This window comes from Oncorhynchus tshawytscha, linkage group LG04 (genome assembly GCF_018296145.1).
Source record: "Oncorhynchus tshawytscha isolate Ot180627B linkage group LG04, Otsh_v2.0, whole genome shotgun sequence".
Lineage (NCBI taxonomy): Eukaryota > Metazoa > Chordata > Actinopteri > Salmoniformes > Salmonidae > Oncorhynchus > Oncorhynchus tshawytscha.
In genome coordinates, this window is record NC_056432.1 from 39,244,385 (window position 1) to 39,270,674 (window position 26,290).

The following is a 26,290-nucleotide window of genomic DNA, read 5'->3' on the forward strand; positions in this document are numbered from 1 at the left end:
ACATACAGTTATCTGCCTATACTATGGAGAGAATTAAGAGTTGTTCCATGACATGTCTGTCATCACGTTTTCTCAGCTTTCAAAACGCCTGATTTGATTTGCTCGGGTATCTAAAGCATCAAGTAGACCAACAGACAGGTGTAATGTTGAACGTATCAGGTTGAGGATCATGTGTGAGATTCCAAGGCAGAGAATGTTCCGTTGAGTTGTCTGTATATTCAGACACATTTGCTTTACTCAATAAGTTGTGTGGCGGTATGTTAGAGCTTGCTTATTGCTGTGATCGTACTATAACAGTGTTACGCTACCCTCTGCTGGCAAGCAGATGTCATAACAGAAATGCTTAATGGTGGCAGGACTACTGTAGTGGAAAAAAGGGGCTGAATCAAATCTCCTAAATATGTTGTTTATTCGGCTGGATCTTGCCATGTCATGTTGAAATGTCTTGGCATAATGTTGTGTATTGGGGATAATCGTTTTCTATATGGTATATATTGATACATGTTATTGGTATATTGATGTGATACTGTGGTCCAGTGTGGCATTGCCAGGGTTGGGTGTTCAATTCCCCCCGGGCCACCCATATGGAAATGTATGTAGACTACTGTAAGTCGCCTTGGATAAAAGTGTCTGCTTAATGGCATAAAGTAACCTCCAAAATGATTGGCACACTTAATAAAGATGAGCAAAAAAGACTATAAAATAAATAATAACAAATGCTGAACTATATTGTATACTAAAAAAAAAATATATATATATATATATATATATATATATTGTTTTATACTAATACAATTGCTCAGAGAAAGATATTTTTGTTTGACAACAAGTCATATTTTTCTCGCTCAGAAAGATAGGGATCAAACCTATTGGCACCCTCGTTTTCAATACATTGTGTACTCTTCCCTTGTGAGGATAATGGCACTGAGCCCTTTTCTATAATGTTTTATGATTGGAGAGTAGACAAAGACCTCTATTTTTGTCTATTATGACCATATCACCTGGTTCCTATCCAAGTGCCACAGCCTTATTCTAAAATGTATTAAATCATTTTTTCCCCTCATCAATCTACATACAATAACCCATAATGACAATGCAAAAACAGTTTTTTTAAATGTTTGCTAATAAAAATGAAAAATAAACAGAAATATCACATTTACATAAGTATTCAGACCCTTTATTCAGTACTTTGTTGAATCACCTTTGGCAATGATTACAGCATCGAGTCATCTTGGGTATGACGCTACAAGCTTGGCACACCTGTATTTGGTAAGTTTTTCACATTCTTCTCTGCAGAACCTCTCAAGCTGTGTCAGGTTGCTGCACAGCTATTTCCAGGTCTCTCCAGAGATGTTTGGTTGGGTTCAAGTCCAGGCTCTGGCTGGGCAACTCAAGGACATTTAGAAACTTGTCCCGAAGCCACTCCTGCATTGGCTTGGCTGTATGCTTAGGGTCGTTGTCCTGTTGGAAGGTGAACCTTCGCCCCAGTCTGAGGTCCTGAGCGCACTGGAGCAGGTTTTCATCAAGGATCTCTGTACTTTGCTCCGTTCATCTTTCCCTCGATTCTTACTAGTCTCCCAGTCCCTGCCGCTGAAAAACATCCCCACAGCATGATGCTGCCACCACCATGCTTCACCGTAGGGTTGGTGCCAGGTTTCCTCCAGACGTGACGCTTGGCATTCAACTCAAAGAGTTCAATGTTGGTTTCATCAGACCAGAGAATCTTGTTTATCATGGTCTGAGAATTTTTAAGGGTCTTTTGGCAAACTCCAAGCGGGCTGTCTTGAGCCTTTTACTGAGGAGTGGCTACCGTCTGTCCACTCTAACATAAAGGCCTGATTCGTGGAGTGCTGCAGAGATGGTTGTCCTTCTGGAAGGTTCTCCCATCTCCACAGAATGACGTAACAGAATGTGGAACAAGTCAAGGGGTCTGAATACTTTCCGAAGGCACTGTATACTAACATATGACTTCTTATGTCTGTCTCTGCAGAACTGTCTGATCCGTGTGACAGCGCGGGGCAGGGAGGCCCTGGTCACAGACTTTGGCCTGGCCAGAGAGGTGGTGGAGTTGCCGGTTAAAGACCCAGAGAGGAAGCTCTCCCTGGTGGGATCTGCCTTCTGGATGGCCCCGGAGATGCTTCGCGGGGAACCCTACGACCGGAAGGTATACATGCCACCAAGACCCTTCATTGGATAAGATGTGGTTAAGAACACTCTTTGGAGGCTAATGGAAAGATTCATTTTCTCATTGTTTGAACACACACTGTTGGTTAGATGATTGGTATGTGGTTCTGTGTTGTCATCAGGTGGACGTATTCTCCTTTGGGATTGTACTCTGTGAAATACTGGCAAGGATCCCTGCAGACCCGGAGATTCTACCAAGAACGCAGGTAAAGCTCAACTCTGTATTCGCCTTATGTACGACCGTCAGTGAAAAAGCTTGGTTCATTTTGATATACACTCACACAAACACACATACTGAATAGAGAGCTGCAGGAGACATAGAGTACGACTAGACATAGATCCAGGTTGTCTGCCGTGTACCCTGTGTGGAAGCTATGCCGTATGCACCATGTGTAATGTCTGCTGTGCATGTGCGTGTTTGACAGGACTACGGCCTGGATGTGAGTGCGTTTAGGGAGCTGGCGAGCGGGTGTCCTCAGCGCGTGTTGGAGCTGGCAGCCAGCTGCTGTCTGGTGAGTAGACACAGTGCAGTATACTTTACAGCACAGTTCATGGCTGCTTACAGATACAGTATACTTTGCTGTAGTAGATACAGAATTAGGTACCATAACTTTACTGTAGTAAACGTTACATGGCTGCTGACAGCCTGATGACCAGTATAGAGCCCTAGCTATGTGTAAACTTAAATGGAAAGCCAAAATCTCTTTGTCTCTGGTCTGATGCCAGACAGACTTCATATGTCAGAAATAGTATTTCAGGACCCATATTCACAAAGCAGTAGGAGTGCTGATCTAGGATCAGGTCTTTCCTGTCCAAAATATCTCATTTATCTTAAAGACTGATCCTAGATCAGCACTCCTACTCTGAGACGGTTTGTGTATACAGGCTCTGATTTAGTTTTAAACCCCAGACAAGGCCCAGTACTGATCCTTATGTTTCCTCTGTGTTTTCAGATGGAGTCCTTCAGGAGACCGGCATTCATAGAGTTGCTGGATGAACTGGGGGAGATCGCTGAGACTCTTGAGCCGCCCCCTAACCCGCCCCCTAACTCAGAGCAGACCACTGGGTGAGCAGCCTGGGCTGGCCTGGTCTGGCCGACGCCCCCGCCCACCCATCCATCTGGAGGAAGTTCTGTACTTATATATGGGCTGAATTCCAAATGGCACTCTGTTCCTTGTATAGTGTACTACTTTTGACCAGGTGCCCTTTAGAGAATAGGGTGCCATTTGGGACACAACAATAGACAGCTGCACAGGGCCAGGGGACAGAGATCCTCAGGATGACCTCTCTATAGGGGCTGACCTCTATGTCTGTGCCTACCTACACTGCACCTACAGATGTGTCTGTGGGTGGATCCACAACTTTCAAATTTAAGACTGGTGGATTGATGACTAGAAAATACTATATGTGTCTTCTTGAAGAGAGGGTCTCTTTGGAAGCTGGAAGGCTTTACTTAACCAGTTCACACACTTTGTGTGCAGTTGAATATTTTACCTAGGGGGATAGCAGTTGGGCATCATTTTGTTTCGCGGCATATCTCACCTTATTTCAACATTCTTTCCTTAAATTCATCTAATATTTCTACTTTTTGTTTTAGTTTGTGTTGTTGTTTATGACAGTATTTTGTGTTGATGATACAGACATTAATCTGTTGATGCCTTTCCTTCACCCCGTTGTTTTCCATTGTCTATCTAGCTCTAGTTTCTATTGTTTATTCAACTCTACCTAAATGACCAGGCGCTAGAGAGACGTCATGTTCAATTCTCCATGTCACCTCTTTTCAGATGTGAAATTACCTCTCTCAGTTCAGTTAGCTGCGCTGTGAGTAGAGATGTTGTTGTTCACAGCCTACAAGGAGCTCAACAAAGACATCGCCACGGCCCCGATTCTGACCTGCTGACGTCAGTTCAGCTAGCTAGCACAATGCAGACGGCAGGCTGATGCCAGTGGGTGGGTACACAATGTAACAGAGTTTGATTCGTAACCTCACACCTCAGCTTGAAATGTCTCTACGCGTGCTATCAAATTGGGTACCTTTTCTTATTGGCTATTGTTAAGCAAACACAGTGACACTTTACATACAGTGGATAGGTCTAACATTAGCTACAGTACAGTAATACTCAATTCATTGTCCCTGAGCTCACTCTACCTGGCCGAAGATCTTATTTCAATAGATTAGTATTTTATGTTCTTATATACAATGTAACACTTTTTGTCCTCAGCATGTTTTAATCATCTGTCCTATTTATTTATTTGTCCACTTTTTTTGCAATGTACATGTGCACATTTATATTCAGGTATCTACAGTATCCGGTACTGCTTTTGACATCCAATATCCAATCTGATATTTCTTGTCAATGAATAACATGTGGCTGTAAATCTTGCCCGTAGTTGCCCGTAGTTTTTAACCGAAATGTAAAAAGTGCTGACACGTAGGAAAGTCAGCCAATAACAACTGTCTGTGAGAACCTTCCAACGGAGTCAATGCTCTTGCCAAGTGACCAGTATTTACCAGTGAGTGTGTGCTCATCTCAATCAGATGTTTCAAGTATCACTTGAAGAGTAGAGACATATTTTGTTTGCTTTTTGTTGTTGTAAAACAGTACATTTTTAGAGCTTCTTTAAAAAAATAAATACTATTAAATAGTAGCCCAAATTGAACAATCTAGACATTCCTTTTTTGAATTTTAGGTTTTTAAAATATTATTAAATATCCCCCTCCTCCCCCGCTCTGGCAGGTCTTTGTGATATTCTATGAAGGAAGTTCTTACTTTATTTGGACTTTGTGTACCATTACTCTGAAAAGCTAAATACATTTGTAAGAAATGAAAAATAGGCGTTTAAAGAAAAAAAAGTCATATTTGAAACATTCACATGTATTTTACAAATGAATTGCTTCTTTCAATAAAAGTTTTTTCTAGAACAGGATAAGATTGATGTGTGTTTGGCATAGATTGGATCTTACATCATCAATGGCGGTCTAGGTCCAGAATTGTAACTACTGTATGACAACCTTGTTGGGGGTCAGAAGTGGCTTTGCTTTCATGTTTGGTTACCTGGGCAACTCCCCACCTCCTCAGGTGTTCTTGACCATGCTAATCAGATTTCAGACTGGCCCTAAGCTCTTTGAAGCTTGGTCATTGGCATAGTTAATTTACAAAGTGATTATGATGTACTGTACGTAACATCTTTATCTGAAACATCTGGGTCATGCAAAACGTTTTGAAACTGAAATTAGCTAGCATTTTCAGGTGGTACCTCCCTGCCTTACTGAACATGGTCCTAGTACCTGGTCTGGTTGTTCTCTTCCTGTTCTTCACTTCCTGTTGTGTGAACAAACAAGCTGCATCCCTCTATAGTGCACTACTTTTGACCAGAGCCCCATGGGCCGTGGTCCCGTGGGCGGTTGTCAAAGGTAGTGCACTATGAAGGGAATAGTGTGCCATGTGTCAACAACAGGAAGTCATACAAGGCCAATTCTCTCTCCAGGTGAGCTGTGTTGAAGAGGTAATGTTAGTGACACACTAAGGAAGAGGCAGCTGTGCTGTCAGAGCTGCCCATCATTCAGATGGATGTCCAGGTCTTCACCTCTCTTTCAGCTTGTGTCTCTTTCAAAATTACAATAATGAATAGATCTCTACTGATGAATTATGCAGAAGGACTGTTTCTTGCTGATGGTTTTGTCTGATGAAGCTTTGTTCCCTCCACACAATGTAAGGGCTCTGGCCCTTGAGATCAAGGCTTTTATCCCTCTCCTCTCATACAGGGGTGTTTATTAGGAGCTGCCGTTGTTTATTATATGTCTGTGTGGTGTTAACCTGAGCAATAACACAATCTGATAGGAACCAGAATCCACTGGGACCACTGGGTTTCTCTCTCACAGAGGTTTGGTTTTATGGGGACGCATGGGGAAATGCATGATGGTGTTTAAGAAGCATAATTGGTTAGGATAATCTGATTCCTAATCCCTTTCTATTTCATTCAGGCTCGTGGTAATGGCTGGAGTAGTATTGGCAGAATGGCATCAAATACATTAAACACATGGTTGGATGCCATTCCATCGGCTCCGTTCCAGCCATTATTATGAGCTGTTGTCCCCTCAGCAGCCTCCACTGAGTAGCAGGTATGTGTAGTGTTGTGTAGTTGTCAGTAGTACTTTACCCAAAAATTCAAGTATTGCATTATGTACTGACTTAAACTGCCCACAAGGTTGTAGCGTTTTGTAAAATATGTTTTGAAAGACCATGTTTCTGTTAGCTTTTCTCCTGGGAATAAGGGCCTCACTTGGTTGCTTTTGCTCAGTTTTATTCTTCCCTGTCGTCATTTATAGCAGGGGAAGTATAGTATAGCTTTTGTGAAATAATTGTGCATCAAATTCAAACCCCTCATTTCCGTGCAAATGTGCTATCACACAAATATGTTTACTGGTCATAATGTTTGGCTACAAATGCCTTCATTCAACAATAGTGTCATTGTTGTTCCCCTTTTATCTTCTACTGGTGTTCCGCTGGGGTTTAGGGATGATGTCACTCCATTTATTGCACTTACGCAGGTCTTTGTGAGGTTGTTCCTTGTGTGACTGTGGTGAGCCGATGCGGTAATTGTTTGCACAGCAAATATATATAATTTGAAAAATCTGCAGAGAGTTGAATAATTAAACACTGAGGCAATATCTCTTCTTTTATTAGATTGTGCTGTGCTGAGCACAAAGAACACTGGTACCATGGGTATATGGGGAGGTGTGAGAACTAAGGAAATAGATTCTACTTAGGACACACGGCACACAACAATCTCCACAAACTAACAGCAGAGATTAATAATAACCTCCAAATAAACCATAAAAGTGAGTTGACACATTTCTTTTTTTTGCATTGCACAAAATGTGTGCCAAAGCACAACCTGAACTGTTTTCACACTGCGTAGGCAAATTCACTTTTCTTTTTTTCTACTTAATAGGGCTAAGACTGGGCAGATACAGTAGAGTGAGTTTCTGGGTTTCAGTAAAACGACCAAAGCTTAATCACCACTTGAGATTGACCAGGCACTGCAGCTGTCACTTAGCCTACTGAACCAAGTAAGCATTGGTATAAATGTCATATAGGCTATTGAACTGTGCATGTGTGTGTTGATGTGTGTCCATGTATATATGTACAGTCAGTGTCAATGTGGTAGACAGCGCATGAAACCAGTGATCGATGAAGAAGAGCCTGTAAATGTCAAACCCAGGCATGGAAGCGTACTGGAAGGGAAGAGCATTGTCCCCTATTCCATATAAAGTGCACTACTTTTGACCAGGGCTCAAAGGGAGCATGAACAAGTTTACCTTTATGACGTCAATCCATATTCATGGCTGTACGCAGACATGAATATGACCTCGAAGGTTCAAATAAGAGAAATTATGCATAAAAGCCGTGTTGTCGGAGACAGCGTCAGTGATGAATCAATAAGTATAATAATACACTTTGGTGGGTAGAATAAGGGGCATGCTGCTAGGGTCAGGGCGTGTGTCAGCGAGATTGAATGCCTACATGTTCCTGAGCTAGAAACTGGGTGTGTGTGTGCATGTGTGCGTGTGTGTTTACAAAGTAGGTCAGGGAGAGACTGGAGGTGACCCAACATTTGTAGATAAAACCAGAATCAATCAGGAAGATGGATTGGAGGGAGTGCCATGGTGAATATTCTTCTATACATCATATATATGTATGCAAGCCTGACTCTGTCTCTTTAGATAAAAGCATTTCCTAAATGGCATATGTAGTATTACTGTATATTACAATTTCCTCTCATATTACGCCTAGGGAAAGGGGATGAATTCTCAGTCATAAAATCAGATTTTACGAGGCAGTTTACTGCTCTGTGTCCAATTAAGGTTACTAGATCATTTACATAATGCTCGTTCCAAGAAACATGAGAGAGACGTGGTAAAGTGGTCTACGTGCGTTATTGAAGCCCTCAGAAAGTATTTCATTCAATTCAACCCCACGAGGTCCACAGCTAATTAATTCTCCCCCAGCACCAGCACCACCACGACCAGTAACCCCTAATGTGCTGAATGGAGCAGAATGCAGAGTAAATTAATGGGTCTGATGGGAAGTTTCAGCGTTAATCGATATTGGGAGGGATAGATCTATAAACCCTGCTTCTAGGAGTGAATCTGTCTGCAGGACCTACAGCTAGAGGTCACAGTGTCTGCGTCCCCTCCCAAATGGCACCCTATTCCCTACACCCAAATATAGTGCACTACATATGGCTCTGGTCAAAAGTAGTGCACTATATAGGGAACAGGCTTCCATTTGGGATGCAAGCATTATGGATGGACCAAGGAGAAGGGAGCTCTGTCATTGGTATTCTGGGAAGAAGCTCTCCTCTCCCGGCCGGCCCAGTACTTTCGGTGTAAATGGGGTTGTACATTACTGTTGTTTTCGGTAATTGAAGTGCCGTGGTGACAGAAGATTTACTGTTCTGCCAATAAGCAGACGTTTGAAGATAGATCAGAGCTGGCAGAGCCCTGGCAGAATGTGTTGAGCTCTGCGATGGAGTCGTTTGTTATACGATGACCACTGGCCAAATCCTTTCAGAGTCAAGTGGGAATGTTGTGGAGAGTTGAGGAGTGAAACATAAGCAAACAGTGAAAAATAACAGCCTAAGAATTCGTTCAAATCCCCGAGCTGACAAGGTAAAAAATCTGTCGTTCTGCCCCTAACCCACTGTTCCTAGGCCATCATTGAATATAAGAATTTGTTCTTAACTGACTTGCCAAGTTAAATAAAGGTCAAATCATTTTTTTAAGTATCTTCCAAACTGAGTGTATTTTTAGGTGTTTCAACATGGCTGTACTTTAAGACTTTCTTTTTACCTCTACATACAGTGCATTCAGAAAGTGTTCAGACCCATTGACTTTTTCCACATTTTGTTACGTTACAGCCTTCTTCTAAAATGCATTAAATTGTTTTTCTTTCTCTCATCAATCTACACACAGTACCCCATAATGACAAAGCAAAAAACAGGTTTTTAGAAATGTTTGCATGTGTAAAAACGAAACCTGAAATATATTTACATAAGTATTCAGACCCTATACTCAGTACTTTGTTGAAGCACCTTTGGCAGCGATTACAGCCATGTGTCTTCTTGGGTATGACGCTACAAGTTTGGCACATCTGTATTTGGGGAATATCTCCCATTCCTCTCTGCAGATCCTCTCCAGCTCTGTCAGGTTCGATGGGGAGCATCGCTGCACAGCTATTTTCAGGTCACTCCAGAGGTGTTCGATTGGGTTCAAGTCCGAGCTCAGGTTGGGCAACTCAAGGACATTCAGAGACTTGTCCCGAATGCCCTCCTGCGTTGTCTTGGCTGTGTGCTCAGAATGATTGAGTCCACTGTGTTCTTGGGGACTTTCAATGCTGCAGACATTTTCGGTACCCTTCCACAGATCTGTGCCTCGACACAATCCCGTCTCAGCGCTCTACGAACAATTCCTTCGACCTCATGTCTTGGTTTTTGCTCTGACATGCACTGTCAACTGTGGAACCTGATATAGACAGATGTGTGCCTTTCCAAATAATGTCCATTCAATTGAAATGACCACAGGTGGACTCCAATCAAGTTGTAGAAACATCTCAAGGATGATCAATGGAAACAGGATGCACCTGAGCTCAATGTCGAGTCTCATAGCAATGGGTCTGAATACTTATGTACATATGGTATTTGTTTTTGTACTTTTAATACTTTTTCAAAAAATTCCAAAAACCTGTTTTCACTTTGTCATTTTGGGGTATTGTGTGTAGATTTGATGAGGATGTTTTTATATTTAATCCATTTTAGAATAAAGTTGTAAAGTAACAAATGGTGGAAAAAGTGAAGGGGTCTGAATACATTCTGAATGCACGGTACATTAAGAACACCTGCTCTTTCCATGATATTGACTGACCAGTTGAATCCAGGTGAAAGCTCTGATCCCTTATTGATGTCACCTGTTAAATCCATTTCAATCCGTGTCGATGAAGAGGAGGAGACAGGTTAAATAATGATTTTTAAGCCTTTAGACTGTGGATTGTGTACATGTGCCAGTCAGAGGGTGAATGGGCAAGACACAACATTGAATTGCCTTTGAACGGGGTATGGTTGTAGGTGCCAGGCTCACCGGTTTGAGTGTGTCAAGAACTGCAATGCTGCTGGGTTTTTCACGCTGAAGAGTTTCCGGTGTGTATCAAGAATGGTCCACCACCCAAAGGCCATCCAGCCAACTTGACACAACTGTGGGAAACGTTGGGGTCAACATGGGCCAGCGTCCCTGTGGAACGCTTTCGACACCTTGTAGGGTCCATGCCCGACAAATTGAGTTTTTTTAAGATACTTATCAAAGAGGTAAAGTTAGGGTTGTTAATGAGGCTATGTTTAGGGTTGAACCGAGATGTGGAAATTAAGCTAGGGTAGGGTTGTGGTTGATGTTAGGGATGAACTGGGATGTGGACATGAAGCTAGGGTTAAGATTGTGGTTGATGTTAGGGATGAACTGGGATGTGGACATGAAGCTAGGGTTAAGATTGTGGTTGATGTTAGGGATGAACTGGGATGTGGACATGAAGCTAGGGTTAAGATTGTGGTTGATGTTAGGGATGAACTGGGATGTGGACATGAAGCTAGGGTTAAGATTGTGGTTGATGTTAGGGATGAACTGGGATGTGGACATGAAGTTAGGGTTAGGGTTGAGCCTGGATGTAGTCATAAATACCCCGCCTAACCCTAGCTTCATGTACACACCCCGGCTCAACCCTAACCCTTGTTTTGCGACTAGGTCAAGGCTAAGTGACTTCTGTTTTGGAACCTAAATGATAAATTATTTTATGCATAGTGCAATATTACTCCACTGTGGCTGTTTCTAGTTACAATACAGACTCATACAGTAATGTCTATGTACTTACATATTTCCAATTATATCACACCTAAATATCTCATCCTTCATACAAATCGATACAGATATACTGAATTGTTAACCGTTATGTGAGTAATGATGAACAGTGAAGTAAGTGTGGTTCCCTGCTGTACAATCCAGAGCAGAGGGCAAAGCAGAGGTACTGTAAATAAAGAGAGTAGGAGGGTCTAGAGGACAAAAATGATGACATTGAAAATTCTGCCGGGAAGGGGGGGGGTGATATAAAACTGGAGAGACAAAAATAAAATGAGAGAAAAGAAGAATGGAGGTGGGAGTGAAGGAAGGAGGGAATGAGAACAATGCAAGGATGATAAATGTCAGACAAGCTGTAAAGAGGCGTACTGTATAGGAGGCCATAGGTTTTCTACTCGGCTGTGGGAGTGACATGCAGAAGTTGGTGCTGATAGAGAGGAAAGGGGAAATGAATGGGAGGAAAGTTTGTGCGTGCCTGCGTGTGTGCGTCTGTGGTTGTGCCTGTGTCTGTGTCTGTGTCTGTGGCTGTGCATGACAGACCAGAGAGTGGGTCAGGCATGGTTTATTGCTTTTGTGTATTTTAAAGAAAGATAAAGAAATAACAAAAACCGGTATGCAGAGAGACTGACTTCAGGGTGTGTTTGTGAGCGTGTGCGTGTGCGTGTGTCAGGGGGATCCTTGTTTTCTGTCAGAACAGATTGAATGGTGCAGTTTAAGAGGGAAGGTGTTAGTGCTGTTCTTAACACAGTTTTTATGCAACTCTTCTCCTGGCTGTATTTGACTGTCTCCTGGCTGAAGTGCCAGAGCTAGCGGGCTAATCCTACCTGGCTGTCACCTGCAATGCTTGTCTTGCGTCGCGGTAGGCTCTTGTAGCCGGGACCATTGATCCTGACCTGAATACGAGCCTGTCTGACTCCTCTGCCATGAAATGTGAATGGTTAGAGGATCTGAGGCATTTGACAATGGTTCCTACTTCACAGTAGGGCTGTAAAAAATATATATGTTTTGTTTTTGCAGAAATGCTTTCTTGAACATTCATGTGCCTTAATTACAAGCTTGTACGGGATCCGTAAATATGAATAAAGATGATAGTTTATCAGCCTATTTGAGCCAAGTACAGAGCACTGAGCTAAAGGATCCTTCCTGGCTAGTCATGATTGGTTGGACATGCCGAGAGATGAATCCTGATTGGTCTGCCATGTCAAAGGCTTCTGTCTATAACAGAATGGGCTCTACCCCGGTCAGTATATAGATCATTTTAGCTACCACAGATTTTTTGGAAAGATATAGCTATGGACAACAGCCTCCAGTATTTATGCTGCAGTAGTTTATGTGTCGAGGGGCTAGGGTCAGTTTGTTATATCTGGAGTACTTCTCCTGTCCTATTCGGTGTCCTGTGTGAATTTAAGTGTGCTCTCTCTAATTCTCTCTTTCTCTCTCTCGGAGGAGGACCTGAGCCCTAGGACCATGCCTCAGGACAACCTGACATGACGACTCCTTGCTGTCCCCAGTCCACCTGGCCGTGCTGCTGCTCCAGTTTCAACTGTTCTGCCTTATTATTATTGGACCATGCTGGTCAATTATGAACATTTGAACATCTTGGCCATGTTCTGTTATAATCTCCACCCGGCACAGCCAGAAGAGGACTGGCCACCCCACATAGCCTGGTTCCTCTCTAGGTTTCTTCCTAGGTTTGGGCCTTTCTAGGGAGTTTTTCCTAGCCACCGTGCTTCTACACCTGCATTGCTTGCCGTTTGGGGTTTTAGGCTGGGTTTCTGTACAGCACTTTGAGATATCAGCTGATGTACGAAGGGCTATATAAATACATTTGATTGATTGATTGATCTCTCAGAAACACATTCCTACCCTGAATTTAGCTGGGTTCAAGTAGTGAGTTTACTTTCTAGAGGATAATGCCATGCTGACTCTAATGTGTTTACTTGTGGGGTTGGGCTAAGGTTTGAAAAGGGTGAAAACAATGCTGAATGGGCATAAACAAAGAAGAGCTCTCTTGGAATGAGAGTGGGATAACAAATACAATTTTAAAGCAGCACTTTCCATGTTTCCTCCAACTACAGTGTACGATATACCATTTTGAAGCTCTGAGTCTGTCATTTTATAAGTAAGCAACTTACTTCCATTTGACATAAAGCCTCAATAGAGAAATCTGGACACAAATGTAAGACCAGTGATATGTTCAACGTGATCCCCTGGATCAGCCCCCAGAGCACGTTCCACAGTCTCGCAGCAACCTTCTCGTCTTTTAGAGGGGGTTGATTTAGGAAGCTCGTCTTTTAGTGGTGGTTGATTTAGGAAGCTCAGCTCCCAGAGCACGTTCCACGGTCTCGCAGCGACCTTCTCGTCTTTTAGAGGTGGTTGATTTAGGACGCTCCATAGTTAGGGATGTAGTGATCGCGGAAGTAAGGACCCTCTGCTTCCTTGGAGCCTGTGTTCGGGACATAGATCACCAGGTCGCTGTTGTAATGGAGCAGTTCCCGACTGCTCACACAGTAATCATTCATGTTGGTACAAACAACAGCAAACTTCACAAGTCAGAGCAATCCAAAGCTGACTTCAGAGGGCTCATAGGCAGGCTAAAGGAGACGGACAAGCTGGTTTTCATTTCCTGTCCTCTACCAACAATAGGTCACGGAATTGATTGCTTTAGCCATCTACACTACTGGCTTGAATCCTACTGTTCCTCAATCGATTTGGAGATCATTGACACTTTTGACCACTTCTGGGAGAGGCTCCAGCTTTATAAGAGGGATGGTTTGCATCCAAACAGGAGAGGGGCAAAGTTCTCAGCCAACATTGAAGAAGCTATTATAAAGCATTGGCTCAACAACAGCTCAAGCCCTGCTCTGAATGTCCTTGAGTTTCACAGTGTTATCGTCGTACTGCTACAGATAACCATATTCCCAGGGAATTGGCAGCAGTAATCTTGTGCCCATACATTTTAATTCCACTATTAGTTAAGTTACTCTTAGCCCAAATGGGAAGCGCACTGTGGTCAGCTCGTCCAGTGCTATTATTTCAAAAGCCATAAATATGGATACCCCAAGCTGTTCAAAAAAAATCACATTGAGGGCTTGGTCTGTTACATACACTACATTGCGGAAAGTATGTGGACACCTGCTCATCAAACATCTCATTCCAAAATCATGGGCATTAACATGGAGTTGGTCCCCCCTTCACTGTTATAACAGCCTCGTCTCTCCTGGGAAGGCTTTCCACCAGATGTTGGAACATTGCTGCGGGGACAAGCAAAATAGTGAGGTTGGGCACTGATGTTGGGCGATTAGGCCTAGCTCGCAGTCGGTGTTCCAATTCATCCCAAAGTTGTTCGATGGCGTTGAGGTCAGAACTCTGTGCAGGCCAGTCAAGTTCTTCCACACAAATCTCGACAAACCATTTCTGTATAGACCTTGCTTTGTGCATGGGTGCATTGTCATGCTGAAACAGGAAAGGGCCTTCCCCAAACTGTTGCCACAAAGTTGGAAGCACAGAATTGTCTAGAATGTGTAGCTGTAGCGTTCAGATTTCCTTTCATTGGAATTAAGAGACCTAGCCCAAACCATGAAAAACAACCCCAGACCATTATTCCTCCTCCACCAAACTTTACAGTTGTCACTATGCATTCGGTCAGGTAGCGTTCGCCTGGCATCCGCCAAACCCAGATTCGTCTGTTGGACTGCCAGATGGTGAAGCATGATTATTCACTTCCACTGCTCCAGAGTCCAAAGGCGGCTAGCTTGATACCACTCCCAGCCGACGCCTGACATTGCGCATGGTGATCTTAGGCTTGTGTTGCGACTGCTCGGCCATAGAAACCCATTTCATGAAGCTCTCGACGAACAGTTCTGGTGCTGAAGTTGCTTCCAGAGGCAGTTTGGAACACGGTAGTGAGTGTTGCAACCGAGGACAGATGATTTTTATGCACTACGCTCTTCAGCACTCGACGGTCCCGTTCTGTGGCCTACCACTTCACAGCTGAGCCGTTGTTGGTTCTGGACATTTCCACTTCACAATAACAGCACTTACAGTGAACCGGAGCAGTTCTAGCAGGGCATAAAAGTCACTGAGCTCCTCAGTACAGTTATTATTTTATTTAAAACATTTGGGGTGTGAACTCAGTCGGGGTCTCAACTTACTGTTGAGAGTTAGAATAATAGAATTCACACTTGCCAATGTCAGTTAGTATTTATTTTAAATGGTAAATTAGTCTAGTGTCCAGCTATCTAATCTTTTGACGCAATCAAAACAGCAAACTCCTCGCTGATTGGCCTAATTCTGACAAATAGGCCCCACAAGTGCTTGTCCAGTGCTGTCTTTGCTAATTATCTCAAAAAGCAGGGATGGGACTTAAGCATTGTGTAAAATTGGAGCAAGTCACCTAAACCATACCATGGATGGAGGTGAAACAAAATGTTCAAAGAATTTCTGTGAGGGTTTTGAAAAATTCCCTCTTGAAGAAAATTGTGTCAAACTACCCAATTCTCAAAAACAGGATGATTCATCAACAGAAAACAAGAAAAAGAATGCCTGGACAACCATTTGTAATGAATTGAACTCAAATGAAAAAGTTAACAAATAGACGCTACAACAAATTCAGGTAAGAAAATATATTTATTGTTGGATCTCTTTGAGTGTTAAGTTTTTCGTTTGTCAAACAACACAGTGAGGCATAAATGTATTTGTGTGACAGAAATGTTGAATAAAAAACAAGAGCTGGCACACACCCAGAGAACGCACACTTTATATATAATCTCCCAGTAATTTATTGGGTAAATCCCCAATGTTTCGGAATCAGGGCAGCCTTCTTCAGGGCAGAAATGTAACACAAACAATATCATACACAATTACTGATATCATTTCTATATTGTCTTTTTATGGTCCTGTGGAGAAACATAAAAATCTACTTAAAGAAGACAAATGTTGCTCGTAGTGAGCGTTTCAAGACTGGTTGCAGCCCCCCAGTAAGACAGATGAGCTGGGGAACTAGTTTGACCGGGATCATTGAAAGTCAGCAACCCCGAGAAGGTATCCCAGATGATGACCATTTGGACAGTTCAGATGCGGGACCGTTCCTCTCCTCATTTGGTTGGACACATTCATTCAACATGTGTGCCAATCCCGGACTGCAGGGAATATGTAATGTCGTCAGTTATCTCTTGCACTCCCAAAATAAAGAGGAGGCATATCATCACAATAGCCTGGAAGGGATAAAACTGGATGAAGGTCAGCCTGCTACATCTGCAGCAGCCAGAAGAAAATGTTGTGCCACTAACCTGGGCCGGAGGACCAACAAAAAAAAAAAGAGCCTGAGCATGAGACACCGGACATGGGATTTCATGAGCGGAAACGAATGTGTTTAAAAGAAGATCATGATATGAAGATGCACATCCTTCATGTTGAGTCGGCTATGAAGGAGAAGGAGATAAACATGAAGCAGCGGCAGTACCAATGTTCTTCTCAAACCAGCACCAGTCCGGGGTCCCGATATTTCCATTTATGAATTGAAACCATTTTTTTTTGTCACCAATCCATGGCTATTGTTTTCTTCAATCACTTGAGCTATCTTCGTTGTGAGAAGTGCTCCATAGCAAAAGCACCTCTGCAGGCTATTGCTGTCATTGTCTGCCTCAAGCACGGGAACATCTGGGTCATCCTCATCTTCAATGTGAGGATGCTGTTTGAGGTCGTTGTGAAGCACTGCTGTTGCAATTATGACAACGCAGCATCTTCTTGGTTGGAAACGCAATGTGTTTCTGAGACACTAGAAACGACTCTTCCATGCACCAAACATGCACTCCACTACACCTCTGGTGCGTATATGAGCTTGGTTGTACTGTTGTTGCTCAGGTCCTATTGCATGAAGATTGGAGGTGAACAAGAAGTTGGTCTGTGAATACCCACTGTCAGCAAGTAGGATTCCACGATGCTGTCCTCCTTCATGCTGAGCATACAACGAGGAGTTTGGAAAATCCTTGAGTCATGAGTTGTACCTTTCCAATGTGCAATAATGTTGGAGAACTGCAAATTTGGAGTGGACACACTTTGTACATTTATTGTGAACCAGTTTTTAAGATTCCTGTACTCCTCAGCACCTGCTGTAAAGGGACACTTGATGGGAATATGACATCCATCTATACAGCCAATGACTCCAGGGAGGTTCCCATATTCAATTAACTATACCTTGTGGGCAGCAGCATCAGGGATCTTGATGTAATTTTGTTTCAGTTCACATATAGCATTGCATACTTTGTGGACTATTTTGCATGCAGTCGTTTAACTTACACCACAGAAGTCTCCTGTTCACGATTGAAGGTTCCAGATGCCAAAAACCTCAAGGAGATCAGTACTTGTAGGGAGGGAGAGATGGGCCTTCCCCTAAGAGAGTCAGTTGAAAGCCTTGGCTTAAGCAAACAAATGATGTCAGCTGCATTTTCTTTGTACATACGGAAGTGGTCACGTAAATGTTATTTAATCAAAATCATTCACTGGGTTGCTCCTGTCTATAACTGCCTTTCTGTCTGGCCTTGGTGGTACTCTTTGATCATCATTGAAATAGTCCAACATTTCCTTATCTTCTAATGCGACTATCCCCGATGCTCCTCCCTCTTTTTCCCCTGCCCTGCTACAAAGTTTCTCCCTGCAGGCGGTAACTGAGTCCAAGGTGCTTAAGGAGCTCCTTAAACTTGACCCCAAAAAAACATCTTTCTTCTTTAAGGCTGCTGCCCCTTAAATCGCCAAGCCTATCTCCTCTCTGGGAAGGTTCCCATTGCTTGTAAGGCAGCCACGGTTAGTCCTTTATTTAAAAGGGGGAGATCAAGCTGATCCTAACTGTTATAGGCCGATTTTTATTTTGCTCTGTTTATCAATGTGTTGGAAAAACGTATCAATAATCAACTGACTGGCTATCTTGATATAGTCGAAATTCATCCTTCCGGCACGTAGGTCGTCACCTTCACATTGAAATTCGATGCTAATTTCGTTAGGTTCTCTAAGGTTGGCTAAGTTCTATAGGTGGTCTTTGTCCTTTCAATGTGGGGACCTCAAGTCCACACGTCCTTGGAACAGCTTATAATCTGAGCCCCTTTAATGTAGGACTGTCGCGCTAACGTCCTCGGAACACAAAGTTACATTTTCGTCAAGGGCTTTATATAGGAGGGGAGAGAAGGGCGTGTTTCATAGTTTATAACCAATGCCTGTTCACATGGGCAGGGCCACTGAGTTGAGCATAGTTTACTATGACAAACCGTTCTCTCATTAAGAAGATAAATTACGTTTCATCTTTTCACAAATAGTTTCACATTTAAACATGTAAATTGCACAACAATTCCATGTGAATCTGATAACTATATTGTGCAGACTTTCCAAGATACAGTTTGTCATCCTATCATCAGTAATAAAGGTCTCAGACGCCAACTGATCTGGCATCATATTAATTTAGTACAAACGCATATTTTCAGCTGGTTGGATTACCGAAATATGGTTCCTTTCCCCCCACCTTTTGATGTTCCCAGACTCTCTATGTTTAACAAAGGCTTTTCAAGAGTCCTTCTGTAGAGTCAAGAGAGAGGAAAGGGAGAAAGGTATTTATGGGGGGGGGTCATATACCTCACCCACAGGCCAACGTCATGACAGTACCGAAGCGGAGGCAGAATCAAGGTCAGGGCAGACAGGATGATCAGGCAGACAGGAAAGTAGTCCAGAGTCAGGCCGGGGTCAAAACCCAGAGGACTATTAAAAAGAGAATAGAAAAGGCTTACAGGAAAACCACGCTGGTTGACTTGACTAAACATACAAGACGAACTGGCACAGAGAGACAAGAAACACAGGGATAAATACGCTGGGGAAAATAAGCGACACGTGGAGGGGGTGGAGACAATCACAGGAACAGGTGAAACAAATCAGGTTCCCACAGTTGTGTCAAATTGGCTGGATCTCCTTTGGGTGATGGACCATTCTTGATTCACACGGGAAACTGTTGAGTGTGGAAAACCCAGCAGCATTGCAGTTCTTGACACACTCAAACCGGTGAGCCTGGCACCTACAACCATACCATACCTACAACCATAAGTCACTTAAATGTTTTGTCTTGCCCATTCAACGATTGTCTCAAGGCTTCAAAATAATTATTTAACCTGTCTCCTCCGCTTCATCTACACTGATTTAACAAGTGTCCTCAATAAGGTAGTATAGCTCTCACCTGGATTCACCTGGTGAGTCTATATCATGGAAGGAGCAGTTGTTGTTAATGTTTTGTATTCCTGGCTGATTATATTTTGTTCTAACCTGGTCCCAGATCTGTTTGTGGTTTTGCCTACTCCACTGTCATTGTCAAGCCAAACATGGCAATTCCGTAAAGAGTTAGCAAGAGAGCAGAAACGTTGGCACCCAGGCTAATGTTGCTCTAAGAAACAATACTAAACAACTCTCGTCAAAAACAGTGCACTATAAAGGGAATATGGAGCCATTTGGGTTGCAACCTGTGCTGTTTTGGGGAGAGTGGCTGTGAGGATGCACTGTTAGAGTGATTTCTATTGACAGGCCCATTGGGCTCTCTGGTCTAATCCCATCACTGATGGTGCCCTTCCTCAATGGAGGAGCTCCCAATCTGACAACTGCAAAATGAAAGCCAGAAGGAATGAAACACACACACACACACACACACACTCATTTTTGGACAGGAATTAATTATTTTATGTAGGACAAACAGAATTTCATACACAGACTATATAGACAAATGCACGCCCGCAACCACACACACAGACACCCACACTACGTACAGTGGGGAGAAGTATTTGATACACTGCCGATTTTGCAGGTTTTCCTACTTACAAAGCATGTAGAGGTCTGTAATTTTGTAATTTTCTGATGTATCAAATACTTATGTAATGCAATAAAATGCAAATTAATTACTTAAATCATACAATGTGATTTTCTGGATTTTTTGTTTTAAGTTCCGTCTCTCACAGTTGAAGTGTACCTATGATAAAATGCTTTGTAAGTAGGAAACACTGCTGATTTTGCAGGTTATCAAATACTTGTTCTCCCCACTGTATGTGTGCACACGCGCACACACACACACACACACGGTGTGGTAGTATCTGTGTGTGTGCATGCATGGGTGCGTGTGTTGAGGTGCCCCACATTAACAAATACTATAGTTTACTATAAAATACTATAGTACTTACCATAGAATTATGTAGAAAACTGTAGAAATACTATACTCCCTACCTCGATTGTGTAGTGCTTACTATAGAATTGTGTAGTTGTTAGTGGAATTTCTAAATTCCTGTATGTTTTATAGCCAAAACCAAATTCGCACTCATTTCTAATTCATTAATGATTTGTAAGTTCATTAATTATACATGAAGTAGATTGAGACCAGTCTTAAAAGCCAAGGTAACAGCGTTTAATTCAAGTGAGTACTAACCACATACACATATTTCCACAGGTTATAAACTGAAAATGACATCATCAGTTTCCCACACTCTCCCCGATTATCACAATAGCCCAGTGTTTTTAGGTCCGGAGATGTTTTCTACTCCCCTCATAAACCAGACATTCCAATCTGTCTAAAAGTTATCTTCTCCTCCACAAATGGTACATCAAGGACCATTCTTATCTGTCAGAAAAGATACATCATCCCTCTCCCTTAAACTTCCCGAGAGGTACAGACAATTAATTTGTTTTGCTTACATTTTCAGTAACAGCTTAACCAAGAGCCCATACATAATAGAATTAGAATAAATGGTTCTAATTGAAATGTATACATTATTAATCATTTCAACTATAATTTCCTCCAACAGTAGTACATCATAGAATACTATACCACTACCCCTTGATCCCTTGATTAGTTGTGCATATACTATAGTTTCTTAACTATAGTAATACTACAGTACCAATACTATACGAACATGTAAATAATACAGTTTATCATAGTAATTTCTGCAAAAACACTAGAGTAAATACTAGTCATGTCACAAAAACACTACATTGATTACTATAGTATATACAGTAAATATTGTTGTGGATTATTTAATGTTTAATGCCCAGTTCATTATCAAACTCACTATCACAGTGGCAAAGTGTCTCTCCAAAATGTCTGACAAGTCACGTGATGGGTCAGGTGGTCACCAGCTGAACATATTAAGATGGCCGCCATAACACACTACACCAAACAATTCATTGAACAGCAGTCATCATCTGAGGACCAGCAGTATGCGTCATTGACCAAAGGTGAGTTATTATCCAATATTTTCTCTTACTATGTACTTTGATTTGTTCTTTAGTATTGCTGCTTATAACACCCATTTGAGTAGCATTATATGGGAAATGTGTATTGATGAATTGTGCCAGGGCAATTGAAGCTATAGTGGATATGTTAACTGTCAATTGTTTCCTTTGTTCCTAGAGCCAGACATTCTATAACTTTATTGTCCTCTGATGATTGACCTGCCTAAATAAAACGGATCAAAGAGAAGTCCTGAATCTGAGTCTCTCTGACAGGAGCCCTTTGGTGGCCATCACTATTTACTAAAACCATACAGTCCTTTCAAAACTAGACCATTTCTTACATGGCCCTTCGTGTGGATTTGGTGGCTACCAAGGAGGATGGATACAGGACATTCTCATTTAGCCAGCTCTCTGCCAGACATATGGGCAGGACGAGCTGATGGGCAAACCCCTGTGCAACAGGCATCTCTGAACATGAAGTCCCTTAAGAGCACTTGTGGAGTCGGTGTCTAAAGCTGAAATGGAAGAGACAGAGAGATTAAGCAGCTTAGAAGCCAACTCCTCCAGTATGAAAGGTGCCATAGAAGGTGTCAGGAAATGCTTGACCACATTTCTTTATTCTTCTGGGAGGAGAGTGAGAACGGCCTCAGTCAGGAGAGTGGGCCTCTGGCTGGTCCCAGCACAACTGCTCCAAAACCAGCAACAGAACAAAACTTCGGACTCCGATGAGTCCTATGTCTCATTTTAAGGTTTGCAACCAGAGGAAGTGGAGCCCGGATCTCAAGATGGACTCCAAAAAGTAATCCTCTTCCTTGCATAATATGTACCTCTACTGCAAATCCAAAAGACTGCAAACCCTGAAGTCCTACAACTAGGTAAACCCCAACCACAAGGTTCTAGCAGTCCTAACCTGTTATCATCAGTAGAGGGCACTTTCACTACATACAAGTTGTTCAAACTACCTACACCTTCAACCAGGCCTTCAGATCGGCACTGAGGAGCATTGACAAATCATTTCGTACTCTCCTTCAGGCCCTACTTCTGTAGCTAGAGGGCGTTCAAGCTCAAGGGCAACTGGCTCACTCACAGCCTGTCAATGCTTGAGGCCACCTAGGTCACTCTCAACCAGTCTCTGCTCAACATCAGCCAGTGTACTTCCATCGGTTCCCAGTACCAGTCTATCCAGGTCACTCGCAGGAAGTTCTATACCCTGTTTCAAAGTCTGAGTACCCAGCTATCCCGCAGCAAGTTCCACATCCAGCTCCAAAGGAGTATCTGCAGCCTCCTGGGGTCCAGGTCAGCAGATGGATCCAACTTTCAATGCAAGTCACCCTCAGCCACTGTATGGGGCTCCTAAACCAGATTTCACCACTGACAGTTAAAGGACTTTGCAAATCTGAAACGGGCACTGGACAATCTCCTTGACTGAGAAATACAAGTGCCATGTCCTATTGGAACAGCTTAAGCTCCCTGTTGCACAGATTATTGGCCAGTCCAAATTTATCACCCAATACAGCTAGCATTCAGGCACTCCAGGTCCAGCATGGCCATCATCATCAGCTCACTCAGTGAGATTGCTGCCCTCCTCATGGCCCAATATGTGAAGGTTGGTGACTCTCAGGGGTTCCAGAGCTTTGCTCTACAAAGCAGCATGCTCACCAGCAGATAGACGTCTTTGGAAAATCATTCTGGTTATAAGTTGAACTACTGTTTCCATGTTGACCGACTTCTCAGCAAACTGCCGAAGTGTCCCAGACTGCTTCATAGAGTTCCTACAGCTCAAGGGTGAACTAAACTCGACTACCCTCAATCCCTACAATCTGCAAAACCTGCCAATGTGGCTTCAAGACACATTGGCTGGACCCTGCAAGGCTATGAGGGCCTTCCTTACCAGCTACACTCCAGTGCAACATTGCCTTCTGTCTTCCCTGGTTATGTCCTCTGACACCCTGTACTGTCAAGTGGAGATGCCAAGTTCACTGGTCCTTGATCCCAAGCCTTCTCGCAGAGATGCTGAAATGAACCTTCTCAGACACTGCCAGGCCACTAGCTGGACTGCCTGGTATGGCAACTGCTCGATCTCCGACCGCAAGGCGCTACAGAGGGTAGTGCATAAGGCCCAGTACATCACTGCTGCCAAGCTTCCTGCCACCCAGAACCTCTATACCAGGCGGTGTCAGAGGAAGACCCAAAAATTGTCAAAGACTCCAGACGCCCTAGTCATAGACTGTTCTCTCTGCTTCCGGCACGGCAAGTGGTACCAGAGCGCCAAGTCTAGGTCCAAAAGGCTTCTTAACAGCTTCTACCCCCGAGACTCCTGAACAGCTAATCAAATGGCTATCTGGAGTATTTGCATTGTCCCCTCCCCCCATTTTTACACTGCTGCTACTCTGTTTCATTATCCATGCATAGTCACTTTACCTCTATCTACATGCACATATTATCTCAATTACCTCGACTAACCGGTGCCCCCGCATGTTGACCCTGTACCGATAGCCTCGCTACTGTTATTTTGTTGCTCCTTAATTATTTGTCATTCTTTAAAAAAAAAAACATTTTTTACTTCAGTTTATTTTGGTAAATACTTTCTTAATTAACCAACAACACAGTTAAGAAAAAAAAGTGTTAAGGGCTTGTAAATAAGCATTTCACTGTAAGGTCTACACCTTGGCGCATGTGACAAATTAACATTTGATTTGAGCACACAATCTCTGATATTCCAAATCCCGGATGCATCCCTGCCTCAAGTTGGCTTTGCCCTTGGCTCCATGGGGCGGCAGAGATTGTGCCGCAGTCAAGTGTTTGGACTTCATCTGTCAGTGTCAACCCACACCGCAATCCTGCCAAAAATGGACAAACACCACCACTGGCTTAGTGGCCAAGAGATGCATAGACCTGTGTAAGCAGCGACCCCGTCTTTGCCAGCCATCGCAAAGGACAATGCCTGAATAGCGGTTAGGGAACACATTAGCTGCATTCATGTGGTGGCGGCTGTTGCAGATTATACTATGTTTAATGCCCAGTTCACGATCAAACTCACCATCACAGTGGCAAAGTGCTTCCAAAATGGCAGACAAGTCACCTGATGACTCACCTTTCAGGTCAGATGGTCACCCGCTGACCATATTAAGATGGCCACAATACATACCACACAATTCATTGAACAGCAGCCATCATCTGAGGACTAGCAGTATACGTCATTGACCAAAAGTGAGTTGTTGCCTGATGTTTTTGTCTTCCTATGTACTTTGATTTGTTCTATAGATTCTGACTTATCAGATGATGTTCTTGAACATTACTTTTGATGCTGTGTTGCCCTATTGTTTCTTATGGCTTCTTAGCTCTAGCATTTAGCATATAGTTAAATTTACGTTTAAACCAGTTCAGTATTGCTAGTTATAGCACCCTTTTTGAGTAGCATTATATGGCAAAGTTGTATTGATGAATTGTGCCAGGGTTATTGTAGCTTATTGTGGATTTATGTTTAACAGCTACCTGTTTCCTTTGTTCCTAGAACCATACCTCCTACACTGAACAAAATGATGAACTCAACATGCAACAATTTCAAAGATTTTACTGAGTTACAGTGCATATAAGGAAATCAGTCAACTTAAATAAATTCATTAGAGCCTAATCTATGGATTTCACATGACTGGGAAAACAGATATGCATCTGTTGGTCACAGATACTGTAAGCAGGCCATGGATGAACTGGGACAATTTCAGGTTCCAAGAATTGTGGACAGATCTTTGTGACATAGGGCCATTCATTATCATGCTGAAACTTGAGGTGATGGTGGTGGATGAACCTCAGGATCTCGTCACGGTATGTCTGTGCATTCAAATTGCCATCGATAAAATGCAATTGTGTTTGTTGTCTGTACCTTAAGCCTGCCAATACCATAACCCCACTGCCACAATGGGGCACTCTGTTCACAACGTTGACATCAGCAAACCGCTCGCCCACACAACACAGAATATGCCATCTGCTATCTGCTCGGTATAGTTGAAACCAGGATTCATCCATGAAGAGCACACTTCTCCAGCGTGCCAGTGGTCATCTAAGGTGAGCATTTGCACACTGAAATTGGTTATGACTCCGAACTGCAGCCAGGTCAAAACCCTGGTGAGGACAACGAGCATGCAGATGAGCTTCCCTAAGATGGTTGTGCAATCCCACAGTTTCATTAGCTGTCTGGGTGGCTGGTCTCAGATGATCCCGCAGGTGTAGAAGCCAGATGTGGAGGTCCTAGGCTGGCGTGCTTAAACGTGGTCTGCGGATGTGTACTGCCAAAATTCTCAAAAATTACGTTGGATGCGGCTTATGCTAGTGAAATGACCATTCAATTCTCTGGCAACAGCTCTGGTGGACATTCCTGCAGTCAGCATGCCAATTGCACGCTCCCTCAACTTGAGACATCTGTGACATAATTGCACATTTGAGTGGTATTGTCCCAGCACAATACCTGCACATCTGTCATGATCATGCTGTTTTAATCAGATTCTTGATATGCCAAACCAGTCAGGTGGATGCATTATCTTGGCAAAGGAGAAATGCTCACTAACAGGGATGTAAACAAATTTGTGCACAAAATTTGAGAGAAATAAGCTTTTTCTGCATATGGAACATTTCAGGGATCTTTTACTTCAGCTCAAGAAACATGGGACCAACACTTTACATGTATCATTTTATATTATTGTTCAGTATATATATTCTTTAACTTCAATGTCCTCTGACGATTGACCTGCCTAAAATAAAATGTCTTAAAAAGAAGTCGTGAATTTGAGTCCCTCTTAAGGGAGCCTTTTTCACCATTCACTAAAACCAGCCATACAGTCTTTTCAAAACTAGACAATTTCTTACAAATAATACTAAAGTGTTCAAAGCATAGTATACTCTTGTATTTTCGTGTGGGTACTCTGAAATTCAATTTAAAAGATGATATGCCTGTCA

The 26,290-nt window shown here is 42.8% G+C and overlaps 1 protein-coding gene across 6 annotated transcripts in view; it reads left to right on the forward strand.

The window, feature by feature from the left end:
- Positions 1–5,112, forward strand: part of LOC112248695 (dual specificity testis-specific protein kinase 2-like) — a 31,335-nt gene extending 26,223 nt beyond the window's left edge. For all 6 annotated transcript variants that reach the window (XM_024417937.2, XM_024417940.2, XM_024417938.2 and 3 more), the window contains 4 exons: positions 1,991–2,164; positions 2,307–2,390; positions 2,610–2,696; positions 3,138–5,112. In XM_024417937.2, coding sequence (XP_024273705.1) covers positions 1,991–2,164; positions 2,307–2,390; positions 2,610–2,696; positions 3,138–3,254 — 462 coding nt within the window. In that variant the 3' untranslated portion in view covers positions 3,255–5,112. The remainder of the gene's footprint in view (positions 1–1,990; positions 2,165–2,306; positions 2,391–2,609; positions 2,697–3,137) is intronic.
- Positions 5,113–26,290: the final 21,178 nt, after the last annotated feature.